Source organism: Chlamydotis macqueenii, chromosome 13 (assembly GCF_036417535.1).
Source record: "Chlamydotis macqueenii isolate bChlMac1 chromosome 13, bChlMac1.mat, whole genome shotgun sequence".
Taxonomy (NCBI): domain Eukaryota; kingdom Metazoa; phylum Chordata; class Aves; order Otidiformes; family Otididae; genus Chlamydotis; species Chlamydotis macqueenii.
This window is the reverse complement of record NC_141568.1, coordinates 14,011,642-14,026,449: the sequence shown is the minus strand read 5'-3', so window position 1 is coordinate 14,026,449 and position 14,808 is coordinate 14,011,642. Positions and strand designations below refer to the sequence as shown.

At 57.7% G+C, this 14,808-nt stretch overlaps 2 protein-coding genes across 2 annotated transcripts; one reads left to right on the top strand and one right to left on the bottom strand.

Moving 5' to 3' along the window:
- Positions 1-33: 33 nt before the first annotated feature.
- POLR2C (RNA polymerase II subunit C) lies at positions 34-7,769 on the top strand. The gene is made up of 9 exons (XM_086758395.1): positions 34-159; positions 463-512; positions 754-822; positions 1,007-1,059; positions 1,186-1,314; positions 2,319-2,370; positions 2,882-3,050; positions 6,536-6,610; positions 7,277-7,769. The coding sequence occupies exons 1-9, from the start codon at positions 74-76 to the stop codon at positions 7,419-7,421; spliced, it is 828 nt and encodes a 275-aa protein (XP_086614521.1). The 5' UTR covers positions 34-73; the 3' UTR covers positions 7,422-7,769.
- A 1,159-nt stretch (positions 7,770-8,928) lies between these two features.
- Positions 8,929-13,119, bottom strand: DOK4 (docking protein 4). The gene is made up of 8 exons (XM_086757999.1): positions 13,035-13,119; positions 12,128-12,235; positions 11,727-11,841; positions 11,509-11,628; positions 11,221-11,410; positions 10,777-10,915; positions 10,566-10,689; positions 8,929-10,486 (listed from the first exon to the last, which is right to left on the bottom strand). The coding sequence occupies exons 1-8, from the start codon at positions 13,098-13,100 to the stop codon at positions 10,362-10,364; spliced, it is 987 nt and encodes a 328-aa protein (XP_086614125.1). The 5' UTR covers positions 13,101-13,119; the 3' UTR covers positions 8,929-10,361.
- Positions 13,120-14,808: the final 1,689 nt, after the last annotated feature.

Here is a 14,808-nt window from a genome sequence, read left to right as displayed (position 1 = left end):
CGGGAGGAGGCGGCCGGCAGGGGGCGGGCGCGGGCGGCGGCGGGGCGGGAGCCGGGAGCGGCGGGGGGCGGCCATGCCGTACGCCAACCAGCCCACCGTGCGCATCACCGAGCTGACGGACGAGAACGTCAAGTTCATCATCGAGAACACGGACCTGGCGTGAGCAGCGCCGGGGGGGGCCGGGCCGGCGGGGCGGGGTGGGCGGGACCGGGGAGGTAGCAGGAGGCGGTAGGCCCCGGGAACGGCCCCCACAGGCCCTGCCTCCCCGTGAGCCCCGGGGGTGCGGCGGGCCGGGCCGCCGGGATCGGGCCCCGCGGGTGGCGGCCTCCTCCCAGCGCGCACCCCCGGTGCGGGCCGGGTCGGGGCTCCCAGGGCAAAGCCCGGGCCTCGGTGCGGGCGGGCCGGTGCGTCGCAGTGCTCCGCGTTCCCTCGGGCCTCGACACGGGTGTTTCTCTCTCCCAGGGTGGCAAATTCCATTCGGAGGGTGTTCATCGCCGAAGTCCCCATCATAGGTATGGCCTCTCCCTTACCTGGGGGCGCGGTCCCTCGGGCTGCTCCCGTCGGTGCCCCTCCATTTTCTCCTGCACCTCCAAGCTGCTTTCAGCTCACCATACCCGTGTTTAGCCAGCACTGTGTTACCAGATGCTGTCTCAGCTTCCCCATCGTCTCCATAACATTTTCTGTGCCCCCATGAACTGCTCAGCTTTCTCCCACAGAAATATTTCTCAGCTTGTGACTTTTTCCTCTCTGCAGCCATCGACTGGGTGCAGATAGATGCCAACTCCTCTGTGCTCCATGATGAATTCATTGCACACAGGCTGGGTGAGTGCCTGGCGTGGGGAGGAAGATGAAGATGTGCAGCGAGGCAGATGTCATGGGCAAAATTAGTCCGGAGACACTGAAGCACCTTTGTCGGGAGGCTCCTGTTCCTCCACCTGTCTTGGCAGGAGGGTCAGTGCTCCCGTGATCTCACTCAGACATTCCTCAGATTTCCTTCTTCCCACAGGTCTCATCCCGCTCACCAGCGATGACATTGTGGATAAGATGCAATATTCCAGAGTAAGTCAAGCAAAATGTCTTGGGTGCTTATTTTGATGGTGGTGGGTGTTTGATCTGATGGGAAGTGCTACTAATTTGTTGCTGGTAGAGTTTTGGCATAAAGGTCTTTTCCCATGTCTGTCTCAGGACTGCACGTGTGATGAGTTCTGTCCGGAGTGCTCTGTGGAATTCACCCTTGACGTCCGGTGCAATGAAGACCAGACTCGGCACGTCACATCCCATGATCTCATCTCCAACAACCCGCGGGTCATACCGGTCAGTGTGATCCGTTGGCTTGTCAGCGAGTCCTCTCTCTACATTTCTGTTGAGGCTCAGGTGGCCAACACGTGGGATTTGGACAAAACAAGGCACATTTCGTGGTGCTTAAAGCCCCACTTAAAATATAGCGAGAGATCAAAGCAGGAATTTCTGCAGAAACAGCAGTGTGTGCCAGCGCCCTCCTCTTCTTCGCCTGGTTGTCCTTCACTTGCTGGCTGATGGCACGTCAAAGCAGCGTGGTCTTGTTAAAGCCTCATTCAGCATCCCCCATCTCAAACTCTTGGGTGGCTTTAGTATAGCCCCTCGGTCTCTCCTTGAACACTCGGAGCGTGTGCGCTTGTGTCCTCCTGCCGTGTCACTGGCTTTTCCTTCAAAGGCCTGGCAGCAACCCAGAGGCTTCTGGTTTTCTGGTTCTTGGCTCTCAGCGTGGCAAGGTGTGAGGAGCCTGGGCCAGGGTGCTGCTGCCAGACGGCTCTTGCCCAGTCACCTTGGTTGGTGGAGCCAAAGCGGAACAGATGCAAAGGGACTCAATAGAGAATATTTTAAAATGCTGTTGAGGCCACATCCAGATGTCATCACAGCTTGGGGGCTGCTTCTGGTGGCAGTGTCTGCCTGGTGAAAGCCTGGCTGTAGCTCGCTGTTTCTTGCTCGCTTTGGCTGAGGTGCTGTGAGTGCTGTGTGTCACCTGTCAGCAGTTGTGGGAGTGACTTTGGGCTGTGTCGCAGAGCCACGCAGCGGCCCCGGGCTGGGCTGGAGCCCTCTTTGTCCTGTGGGGGAGAGCAGGTCGGGAAACGAGCAGGCTGGTGGAGTGGGATGTGGCGTACCTCGCTGCAGCTGCCTGAATGGTCCGAATTTCCGTTAAATAGGGTGGGCTGGATTTGTTGCTGTAAGTCATGCTAGAGTGGCCCTCTGCAGTCCCTCATATTTGTAGGCAACCGCTGTTTGATGTGGGGAGAAAAGCAGATCTTAACATTAATTTACTTGGTTTTGTTCTTCTGCAGGTGACATCTCGGAGCAGAGACAACGATCCCAATGACTATGTGGAGCAGGATGGTAAGCGGCGTTTCACTGGGAACAAGAACTGGAGGAGGAAATGAATTTTTCTTTCAGGCTCTTTGACCCCATTCTTCCTTTGCTAGCTGTGTAACTGTGAGGCAGCTGCAGAACTGGCAGTTGAGGACACTGGTATCACTGCATCAGTGGGGTTTGCATTTTGTCTTAATGCCACTTAAATGTTATGCCCAGAACTAAAGTCCTGTGTCAGAGGGTGCTTCTCGCTCCTTGTGAGAGCTTAGAGACAGCAAAGAAGCAAAATGCTGAACTGTCATCTGTTGCCTGCGGGCCTGAGCTGTGCCTCTGGGCATATGTGCAGCATCTTTTTATTTAGTAAGATGTTTCCCAGCTCCTTGGGGGACACAGATGAGCCCCTCTAAGAATCCAAGCTAGCCCTGGCTTCTGGTGACATCTTCCTGGGCACTAAAAATTCCTCCCTTTGCCCTCATGGGATCCTGCACGCTCATTTTTTCTTTGCAGCCTTCTCAAACGGGCGTGTGCTTCTCCACAGACATCCTCATTGTGAAGCTGCGGAAGGGCCAGGAGCTGAGGCTGCGAGCCTATGCCAAGAAGGGTTTTGGCAAGGAGCACGCCAAGTGGAACCCCACAGCGGGCGTAGCCTTCGAGTACGACCCGGACAACGCGCTGAGGCACACCGTGTACCCCAAACCGGAGGAGTGGTATGTCCTAGTACCTGTCTGGAGGGACTAGAAAAGATTTTCTGGCAGGCACCTGCATTTCAGCCCTGGGGATAATTTGGGTCAGTTAGTGATTGTGCCGCCACTTTCCCTTCCACAGACTCTGCTCCAGTGTTAGGGTACCAAAGCCAGTCCCTTGGTTGCAGCTGCTTGCAAGGTGGACTGCTTTGTGGCCACCTCTTGTCCTCCCCTCATGTACTGTCACTGCTGTTTTACCTAGCTTGCTTTCGTGTTCTTTCTCACCCCTTGTTCCTCTCTTTTCTTCCCTGCACGAGTGGTGTGTAGGTCAGGGTAAGGTCTGAGGAAGGAATAGATCCACACGAGGTGGGAGAGGTCGCTATGAGAGCGGAGAGCAGAAGGTTAGGTTGCAGGACTGATTTTGCAGCCCTCTTTGTTTGAGGAAGCCCAGTGTGCGGCTCCGATTTCACCCATACATCTCCTCACTCTTGGAGCATAAGCTCTGGCAGTGGGGTTTTCTTCTCTGGCCCGTTCCTGTGCTCTGAGATACCATTCTGCACTGGTAGCGCACTGCATCTCATCTAAAAGTAACATGACTTTGGCTTTGGAAAGCTGCTGCTCTGCTTTGGCCAGGGTGAGGACTTCACCTAGCAGCACTTTTCCATGAACAGATACCTGAGCTGCTCCTGGCTCCGCATCCCAGTGACCGCCTAGCAGACATCCTATCGTCGACCATGCTGGAGCCAGTGACAGAGCGAGGAACCAGGTGCTTTAGCCAAGGCAGGCTGAGAGCAGGGACTAGAGGGGATGGTGGATATGCTGCCATAACAGCAGGGCAGCAGCCAGAGCTGTGCTCAAGGTCAGAAAGACCTCGGTACGGGAGCAGGATTTGGGGTAGGGATCGCAGAAGCCAGGGCTGAGCAAGCAGGAACAAAAGCCTGAGCAGAGCTGCAGCTGGAGCAGAAGGGGCTCAGCGGGTTTTCCTTCTGTCACCACCAGGTCCCGCGCTGCCAAATTTGACTCTGCAAATGGCTGCAAGCAGTAGCAGGCAGGTGGTGTACCTCCACGCTGTCCGCTTCAAGCCTGGGTGCTTGGACCCATTGCAGAGCATGGCCTCACGCTGTTGCTTGCTAAGTTGGCTGTCGCTAACGAGCTTCCCAGAGGTGCGGTTAGCCTAGATTTCACACCTCAGCCGGACTGCCAGGGGCTTTCTCTTTGGGAGCTGTCAGGGAGATCCTGTGCGGCTAGGTTTGCACTCGGGAAACTTGAGAAGCCTTTTGTCGCTGAGGGTGGAGGGGCAGGTGGATCCATAACGTGCATGAAATGGGCTGGGATCTGCCTGCAGCCATCCCAGCCCTGTTTTACGGATGGAAGGAGCGATCCCTGCTTGGCTTTGATGGGCTCTGTGGGGTGCATTGGTGGGTCCGGTTCAGTCACTCTGGGTGAGAACAGGACGGGCCAGGCGTTTGGCTCCTTCAGCACTTTGTCAGGGTGGTGCTCTGGGATCTCCAGTAGGAGCCAGACTGGCCGGTAGTGCAGGAAATCTGGAAACAGGCGTTTTTCTTCGTCTTGGTGATCCGTACACGTGGACTGAAGCTGGACTTTGGGAACTGCCAGCAACAGACCAGGCCACTGGGGGAAAAGTTGGTGAAAGGCCAGTTGTGGGGAGGTGGTGCAGAGCTGAGGAGGATGCTGCTCAGCAGACTTGTGGTTAGCAGCATGTCACAAGAGTTGATGTGCCAGCCTGTCCTTTGTCACCAGCAGTTTTAGGGTGAAACTGGATAGTTTTGAAGTTTCCAAATGATTTATGGCAGATAAATCACCTCGAAGTTTAATTTTTTGTCTGAGTGATAGGTTGCATGCTTGAGAAGCAAGAATGTCAAGAATATCTCTGTGATGTGGAATTTCAAATCAGGATTTGAAATCATCTTAGGCTTCATTTTGGTGCTGTAAAAATTCTCTGGTTTAATTTCTGTAACGTTAGGTAGTAAGTCTTTGACACTGATGAAGTGACAGATCTGCAATATTGCTTTGAGTTGGACAGACAGAGGCCAGGCAGGCTGAGGTATCATTGAGTTTGCTGCCTTTTTAGTCAGGGAATGTCACAGTGTGAATTTAAGAGACTTTGGGCTTTTGGAGATGTTGGTGTCACAGAGAACAGCCCCAGGTGCGTAGCTGAGCACGTGTACCTCAGCAGTGAGGCACTTCCCTGGCTGAGTGGCCTCAGGCAGCGGCTAGCGTGGATTCTTTTGTTCGATGGCAGAGTCAGCTGTGTCTTCAGGAACCTGGTGTGTTATACAACAAGCTGGGTACCTGGAAACAGTTTTTGAGGCATTCTTGACAAAATCTGTGTACAAGTTGGAAAAATCCCAAGGAAAGATTGCCATTGCTGCTGCCTGTTCCCTGATTATATGTCTGTCTTTCCAAGTTCATCTGATTCCCTGGGAAGACAATACAGAGACTAAGGCCTCTGCTCTCCAAGGCTAGCTATTATTTTTGGTTTGTTTTTTCATGGTAGTTGCTTTTTTAAGGTTGTTAGCAGAGCACTGGCACGCAGCTGGACTCTCAAAGCAGCTGCTGTGGTGGTGGAAACCTCTGCCCTGTTTTTGGTCATGGGTGGTTCTGCAAGTAACATCAAGACCCAGCTCCATTAACACTTTATCTCTCTCACTGCAGTTTTATTTAAGGCAGCTGATGATAGGGTTCCAGGATCAGCCTTTGTTGACATCGCTGGGGCAGAGGAAGGCCAGCAGGAGACCTTGGCAGGCACAGGATTTTCTGTGCTGGCTCCTCAGACAGCTCAAGGCTTTGTGTTTTCTTGCATGGATTAAGTACTCCAAACAGTCTGTGCAGTACGATGCTCTATAGACCAGGGGATGCAACGGGTAGAAAGGTGCATTGGCCTAGATGATGCACGGGTATTTTGGTAGCAGTGTGTGTAGAAGGGTGGAGATACAGGACGTCGGGACAGGGCTCACTGATGCTGGTGCCTGAAGTACAGGGGATTTTTTCCTGCTGGGCACAAGCCAACCAGGCCTTCCCACCTCAGCTGTGCTGCACAGACCGAGTGCTGGAGTGCTCTGGTGTTTTCCCTGCCTGGTGAAAAGTAGAATGAAAAGATAAAACAAGGTCCATTGCTCCATAAACAGCATCCAGGCTCCATAAACACAGCCCCTTCAGGCACTGGCAGCCCTTCGCTGTAAGCACTTGCCGGCTTGTGCCAATGTAGGTGGATGGATCTGCAGTGCCCCGCACAGGGCTCCCTGAGTTTGGGCAGAGCAGGGCTGATCCTCTTCCTCCAGCGCTGCTGGATGACTGTGTGGCGTTAATGAGGAGCTAGAAAGGGCAACGTGGAACTGGGCTTTTTTCTGTGACTTGGTGTTTGATAGCTGCTCCTTTGCCTGCTGGATGGCTCTCTGGAGCCAAACGGTGCTGCAGAGTGCCTGGATGCTGTGGGGCCAGGCTAGAGCCTGGGCTCTGTGCTGACCTTTCCTGCTCTTTGGTTCCAGGCCCAAGAGTGAATACTCAGAGATCGATGAGGAGGATGCGCAGGCTCCCTATGACCCCAACGGGAAGCCAGAGAGGTAAGAAGCTGAATGTGGTGCTGCAGCTGGAAAATGGGGGGACCGGCTGGGTGCATCTTGTCGGCTTTCGTTAATACGAGAATATCTACTCTGTGCTGAAGTTTGGCAGCCTGGGGAGCTGGTTGTTCCCTGAAAAGCGGTGCAGAAGTTGAAGTTAACTGGTGATATGCTCAGGCCTGGCAGGTTTTCCCCTCTGGGAGATACTAGATGGTTCTCCTGAGTTTGTGTTATCAAGTAGGGCAGTGCAGCACTCGGTGAAGTGTGAGGCCTGCGGGAGAAAATAGCTTAGGATATTTATTCACCCGTGTAGGTCTCTTGTGCTCTCATGGCTGGCAGTACCCCTTCCCCTGGGTTCTTTGCACTGCAAGAGTGCCTGCAGCCAGCCTTACTCCCTGGCGTGGGGCTCTGTGCTGGCTCACAGGTCATCGTGCTGAATGAATTGAAACTTGGAAGGGCTCTTGCAGCCTGTGGAGTGATGAGTGTGGGTGTGGTGGCTGTAGCGAGGCAGCGCTGGCTGTTGCCTGGTTGGGAGGTGAGCGATGCTCACCGTTGGGATTCCTTGCAGAGCTCCCTGCAGTGGGTCGGGACAGGCTGGAACTGCTCTGCAGATGCTCGCTGGTTTTGCATTTAACTGGTAACCTAACCCCCCCTGACTTGTAACCTCAGGTTTTATTACAACGTGGAGTCATGCGGTTCCCTGCGCCCAGAGACCATTGTCCTCTCTGCACTGTCTGGCCTGAAGAAGAAACTGAGCGACCTCCAGACCCAGCTGAGCCATGAGATTCAGAGCGACGTCCTCACTATAAACTGAGGTGGCTCCTTGCAAGAGCGTGCTCAGGTGTGAGGGGTGCAGAATGTTCCAGCACTCTGGACCGAGGCTTTTGCCTCCCCATCTCCTTCTGCCTTTCCTGACCCAGCTGTGCTGGTCGGTGACACCTCTTCCCTGGCTGTTGTGATGTGTAGGGCAATGCAGGAAGGGAATTGGTGAGCATCTTCACTGGGACAGGCTTTGTCTCTAGGTGATCCCAGAGTTTTAGGCCAGAGTTTTTGATTCTGGCCGTATGGTGTTTGGAATTGGGAAGCGTGCACCTCGGTTACACAACTCTGACTTATTTACATGTCCGTTCCTTACTGTGCTGAATAAAGCCTTACCTCCCCCGTGTTCTGTCGTCTGTGAAAGCTCGTCCAAGGCTGCAGGAGGAGATATCACATCCTTTACTTCTCTCCGATAGACATTAGCTTAATGAGATCTGCTTTGGAGGGAGCAGTGCTCTCTGCTGCTGATTGCTGCTCTTGACATTACCTCCTAAGGAGACCAGAACCCTCTCCGTGTTGCCCGTCATTTTCTGATCCAGCGCTACGTTTAAAGCAAATGTTTGAGGCTGGGCTGGTAAGCGAGGTGCTGCAGGGGAGCCCAGATGGGCCGGGCAGGCTTTAAAGACTCCTTGGAGCAGGCTCTGCCCGTGTGCTATATAATCTTTACGTTGGGAGCTGAGAGGGCAGGAGTCTGTCATTAATAACCCCTGGCTGACAGCTTCCAGTGTGCCCACAGCCCCTAGGTGGGTTTTGTGCTGGACTGGAGTTTGGTGCGTGTCCCAAACTGTGACCGCTGTGGCAGTGGCTGAAGGGCCTCAGAACTGCCTGGGTCACCCCTTCTGCTCCCTTCGTCAGTGCCCAGCAAGGACTTGGGATGAACTTCTGGGTGATGCTTTCCTGGAGGGATTTGCCTCTTCCTTACTGTGGTGGCTGGCAGGGAGGGGAAAAAAATGGCATGTGTGCTACTGTGCTCGTCCCAGCGTGAGCTGCTGCTTTGGTGTCCTTCCCATGGCACAGCTGGCTGCCGCACAGCTGCCCAGGAACCTGTCCCGGTGCCTGGAGGGAGCGTGTCCTGGCTGGTGTGGCTGTCTCGTCTTGGGGCCAGCACTCTGCCAGGCAGTCGTGGCATGGATAACCAAACTGGCGCAATTCTGGAAGAGCTGGGACATAGAGTGGCTTGAAACTCCTTCGCCTGGGGATTTAGAGACACCAGTGCCCTAGCAACGTCCCCAGAGCCGCGGGGTGAAAGTGGGTTGCTGGCGTCCTGTTTCACTCGAGGTTGTTTGATGGAGGGTGGCAACTCGCTGCACTCTACTCCCCTCCCCAGCAGTTTTAGGGCTTCGCTTGAAATGTCCTGGCTGTGGCTGGAGGCAGAACAAAGGTTTGAGCCAAGCACACTGCCGGCAGCTTTAGGAAATCTCCCCCGTCAGCATTTTTCTCTCTGGCAGGCACTACTCCTACTCGCACTTCCCGAGCGCGTTTGGATGGAACAGACAAACAGGAAGGGTGGATAAGGGTTGTTTATTCATTGAGCAACTCCTTAAAAAAAAAAGAAACCCCAAACATTTTTGGTAATAAATGTTAAATCTTTTCCAGATGAGGTGTGCAGCCAGGAGAAGAGCGTGGGTTACACCTCTCACATGGGGGAGGACGCGCTGCCGGGCGGTGCTGGGGTGCTAACGAGCCCCTCCGTGCTGCGGGGAGCAGCCCTTCCCCGTCCCGCCATCCCCCCAGCACCTCCCCAGCCTCAGCCACAAGCTACACAAACCCAAGACACAGTATTTACACACCACAGGTTCCCACGTCACGACACTCCTCGTCCCCAAAGCACGAACTTGGAACTTTAAGGGCGGAAATAAAATCACCCACCACCCAACCCAGACTGAAAGAAGGCTCCAAAGAAACACCAAGATTTGCATGGCAATAAAAAGATAGCCCTTCTAAAGGAGGTCAATAAATAGGAGAACTAGAAAAAAATCAATTGCTTTTGAGTTCAGCACATGAAGCCCAGCTCCCCCATGGGCGAGGGCTTTCACCCAGCCACACCGGTGGGTGAGGAAGGAGCGAGGGCGACGGGAATGCACGGAGAAACGCAGCTCTTTCCCCATCAGCGTGAGCTGCTTTGCCCAGGGACTTTTTAAATCCACAAAGCTGCCCCTTGAGGGACAAATGCTACTGGCCAAAACTGGTCCCTGGGTTGCCCACTGGCAGATAAACCAGGGGCATGGCCGAGGGGAGCAGCTATGGGTGGAGGAGTGAGAGGGGCAGCCCAGGGAAGCTGGGGGGCTCGGCTCTGCTTGGCCACTCACCCAGGCCAACCCCCTTGGAAGGAAAACCAGTTTCTCCTGAGACGTCTCAATTCTACAGCGAGTGTTTCAATAGCTTCAATAAGTGCAAAAATCAGCTCAGGGGTGGCCAGGCATCCCCAGGAGCACCCTGCTCTTCATGGGGTGGCGGTGAGATGCTGGGACCCTGCACCCTCAGCCTGGCACAGCCACATTCTCCAGCGCTGCTCCATCCTCGTGGCAGAGTGATGCTCCAGCCTTCCTCCTCTGCCTCGCAGAAAACACACCAAATTTCTTGACTCCTCTCTCTTCTCCACCTCCCAGCTGGATCCCCAAGAGTCAAAAACCTCTGAGGATCTCTGCCCAAGGGCTCTTCGGCAACCACCAAGCTTGCTTTCGTGTCAGAAGGAAAAATCTCTTATAATACGGATATTCAATATATATTTCAAGTCAGTCCACGCTGAGCCAGCCGCCACCTCCACTAACGTCAGGCCAGGGCACAAGCCAGCGCCGGCTCCCCCAAGGTCTTGGCACGGAGGATGCCCCAGCTCGGTCTCCCTGGGGACACGAAGAGGCGGCTGCCTGCATCCTTGCTGCTCCTCAGGAAAGAAAACGGAGACCCTCGCCGCGGTCCTCCCCCTGCTGCCGGCTCACGGGGATGATGTGGGCTCCCTGCTTTCAGGCTTGTCGCTTTTGGAGGACTTTGGCTTCAGCAAGATGAACTTGTTGAGGAGGTCGGTGTCCGAGCTGGCCTGGGCGCCCGCGTACGCCTCCCCTGGGGATGAAGCAGAGGGTGGGCTCGCGTGGAGGTGGGAGGCCCCAGCGGCTCCTCAGTGGGGGACAGGGACACTCACCGGCGTAGCTGGAGGACTCGGCCATGTTCTGGGAGCCGGTGATGTGGTGCCAGTAGGCGCTGCGGGGCAGCATGGTGGTGGGGGTGCAGGGGTAGGAGAAGTGCTCGGTGCCCTTGTTCAGCAGCTGTAGAGAACGAGAAGGGGGTGAGGGTGAGGGGTTCCCCAAGCCCCCCACCCCCCAGCCATGTCCCCAGGGTGGGCTGGAGCTCACCCTGACGTTCTTCTCCATCTCCAGCAAGACCCTCTTGTGCTGCTCGGCGATGGCCAACGTGGCACTGTGCACACGCTGGTAGATCTGTTCACCCTCCTGCGTCTGGAAGGTATAGAGACCTTCCCCCGCGTCACACATCCTGCGGGGATGGGGCACGGGGTGTCACTGGGGTCCCCAAACCAGGGATGATACACTCCCCCAGGTGGCAGCTGGCCCAGCTTCCCATGCTTTAAGTGCTGTCCCCATGTCCCCTCCCTGGTGCTGCGCTGGGACCAGCTCCAGCCCCAAACCTCCCTGGCTGTGGGGCACCCTATTGCAGGCCATGGCCACCACCATGGCGTCAGGCCTGCCCTGGGGTGACGGCAGCAATGTCACCTTCCGGTGTGCCCAGCAGGATGAAGGCACCCAGTGGTGGTCCCCGTCCCGGCCAGGGTGACATCTCACCGTCCGGCCTCAAAGGTGAAGCGGGTGGCGTCACGCCCGTAGCGGCGCAGGGAGCAGAGGGGCCAGGAGACCAGCTTCACCCGGGGGTTGTGCGTGTCCCAGAGGTAGATGTTTTCGTGGGTGATCTGCAGCTTGCACTCGCCATAAACGTCCAGGTTGGGGCAGGGGAGGAGGAACACGTTGAATCGGTCTGGAGAGGGGGGGAAAAAAAAAATAAAACAAAATAATTCGCGGTGGGGGCGTAGCGAGGGTGAGCCCCAAGTGTGCACCCCGCCGCCGCACGCTCACCTGTCTGCTCGCACTGGACGCCGGGCGCCAGCAGGTCGGGCTCCCCCAGGCTGATGTCGTTGAGGCGGGCGCCCAGGCACTCCACCGACAGCGTCTTGTACCACTCCTCCGCCTCCAGCTCTGTAACGCATCACGCCCGCCCCTGGGTGACCCCGGCCAAACCGAGGTCCCCCACCCTGGGCGCCCCCAGCCCCGCACCCCTGGGCGCTGCCCCGTACCCGAATCGCAGGTGAAGGTCCGGGCGGAGTCGTCGGTGAAAACGATGGCCACCGCCTGTCTCTTGGTCTCCTTGGGCAGCCGGGTGATGCACTTGACATTGTTGATCTCGGTGACCTGTGGAGGAGGTGGGGGCGTCACCGAGGGCTGTGCCCAAATCCAGCCCCGCTGCACCCGGACCCCAGCTCCTGCACCCAGACCCCATCCCCTGGGCTGCACCCAAATCTGGCCACCGCCACACCCAGACCCTAACCGCTGTGGCACCCAGACCCCCACTGCATCCAGCCAGCTGCACCCACCACCGTGGCGGCAACAGCCACCCAGCTCCAGCCCAATTTAGGCGAGGAGGGTCCTGTTGTGGCACAGGGCAGCACCCTAGCACCCCTCCGCTGCGGCCCCTCACCTTGGGGCACCCACGCAGGCACGCCGACTTCTCATCCGGGTACTTCTCCAGGCGCTGGGGCCCTTTGCTGGAGGATTTCCGGAAAACCAGCCAGCACCGCCGGTAGATCTGCCGGACAGAGCGCGCCAGCGGCTGCCATGGTGCGGGTGGGGGTCCCCATCCCCACCCCAGTCCCACGTCCCCATCCCCTGGACCCCTGCCCGGTCCCGCTGAGCCAGGGGACGAGAAGGGGACACTGGGGATATTCCAGGGCTGCCATCATCCACCCCCACCGACGCTAATTACAGAGTTTAATTAACGAAGATGGGTAAGGCTCCTGAGGGGACCCCCATTCCTGCATCTCCCCATCCCCTCTCCCGCAGCCCCGGCCTCCAGGGGTGGCGGTGTCCGCCAGCGTGTCCCCCCACCTCAAGCCCGCTCCCTCTTTGTTCTCCCTAATTAGCGCGGAATTACCCAGCATGCTCGTTGCTGCCGGCTCCCAGCGATGGAGGTGGGCGACCAAACTCCCCGACCCACCCCTCACCTATGGGTTCTGCACTCCAGCACCCCCCTAATTTGCACCCAGCATCCCCCTCCACCCCCCACACCGGTGGGGGGCATCCCCGGTGCCAAAACTGGGCGCGGAGGGAAACTGAGGCACCAAGGGGGTGGGGTTCAGGGACCCCTCCACCCCTCAAATCCCCACCGTCACCCATGTACGGGGGGGGCGTGCAGGATTTGGCCGGTGCAGGATCCGGACCCCTGGGGCTGGTGGATTATTTGGGTACCAACAAGTGGTCTGCTCCCCCCTCCCCACCCAGCATCACTGCAGCCCCAAAAATTCGGCTTATTCAACCCAAAACCAGGTGTGCCGGGTGCCCCAAAATCACAGATGCACCCCCCCCGATTTCCCGAGACCCCCACTCACCCCCAGCTTCTTGCTCTTCATCCTCACGTAGCCTTGCTTGATGATGTCGTTAAAATTCGTCGCCATGGCGATGGTCCGATGGGGGGGGGGGCGAGGAAATAGTTGGGGTTGGGGCGCTGCCTTCACCTTCGCCCCCCCCTCTCCATCCTCTTCCTCCCCTTTTGCCTCACTGCCGGCCCAGCTTGGTGCTAGCGGTGTCCCCCATCCCGGCTGGAAAAGAGAAATGACAGATCGACGGGTGACATCTTCCTCCTCCTCCTCCTCCTCCTCCTCCTCCTCCTTTTCCTCCTCCCTTCGCTGCCTGAACCACCCGAGTGGAACAGTCCGGCGTTAACCCCTGCCAGCGCGGCGGTGCCAGGCTGTGGTGTCCCCCCTACACGTGTCCCAGGAGACACACACGCCGGACCTTACCCACGGGTCTCTATCACCTCTCGCACTGCCCTCTCCTTCCTCCCAAGCTGCTCACTTGGGCAGCAACATGGCCATCAGTAGGGTTCAGTGTTAACGACCTCCTGCCCAGCCAGGCCAGGGTGTTCCGGCCCTGGCACCGGGTGCCAAAGGGACCCCAGCTCCCAACCTCGTGCCCCACAGGACAACCCGGCCTCCTTCCAGCCCTGCCGGCAGCTGGGTCTCGCCCAGCCCAGTCCCTGCTTGGTCCCACTGCCCGGGGCTGGGTGTCCCACATCCCGGGGACCAGGTTCCTTTCCCAGCTGGAAAAAAATCCCCTGTGGAAGGCAGTAACCTGGGAAACGGGATGGGGCCATCCCCGGGGATGCGGCCACCGCCAGGGCCTGGCTGGGTGTCACCGGGGTGGCTTATGTACCGGAAAGCTTAGGACCCCACTCACCGGGGTTCGCTCTGGGGTGGTCCACTGGGACAGCACCCTAGAGACCCTCCGCTGTCCCCGAGAGGGTGCTCACCTCCGTGGGGAGCATCCTCCCCATCCCACCCCATCACCCGCCCCACCCAGAGATGCTGGAAGGGGGCACCTCCTACCCCCCGCCTCCAGCCCACCTCCCGATCTGTCACCTCGAACACCTCCAAACCCGGGCACCCCGGACCCATCCATCACCCCCAGGTCTCCGCCTTTCCCACCGGCGTGGTCCCTCCTTGCGCTGTCACCCCCCCTTCTCGACATTCGTCACCCCACAGCCCCGTCCTGTGTCCCCCCCACCGGCCTTACCAGGCCCCCCCCCGCTGCAGGCGCCGGCGCGGGCGGCTCCGGTGTCCGGCTCCGCGTCGCTGCCAGCCCGGAGCCCCCGCCCCGGCCCCGCCTCCCCCAGCCCCGCCCCCGGTCCCGGTACCCCCCCCACCTCAACCCCAGGCTGCCTCCTCCTCTCCTCCGGGCTCGGCCCAGCCCAGCCAGAGCCACAGCCGCGCGGCCCTGGAACAGGCTTCCTGCCTGCACATCATTAGGCTTCAGAGTGAACGCCCCGCAGCGACTGACGGGCGGCGGCAGCCTCTCGCCGAGCTGCTGTCCCAGGCCGTCCCTCGGCTCAGGCAGACGTCTCCCTGTCCCTGTCCCCCCGCTCCTGTGACCCCCAAAACTCTGCTTTTCGGGGCCCCCCACTGAAACCACCCGCAGGTGCCTCCACCCCCGCAGCCTTGTTTGTTGGGCCATAAAAAAAATAAATGATCACTGGAAATAAAAGAGCATTAAAAAAAAAGAGCAAGCAGCAAAGAGCTGTGCTTTTAGGCAATCAATTAAAAGGCAGAGCGAGGGGATTAGCTCACTGAAATATTAATTTTTAATAAGGTTGTGTCTGAGCTCCTC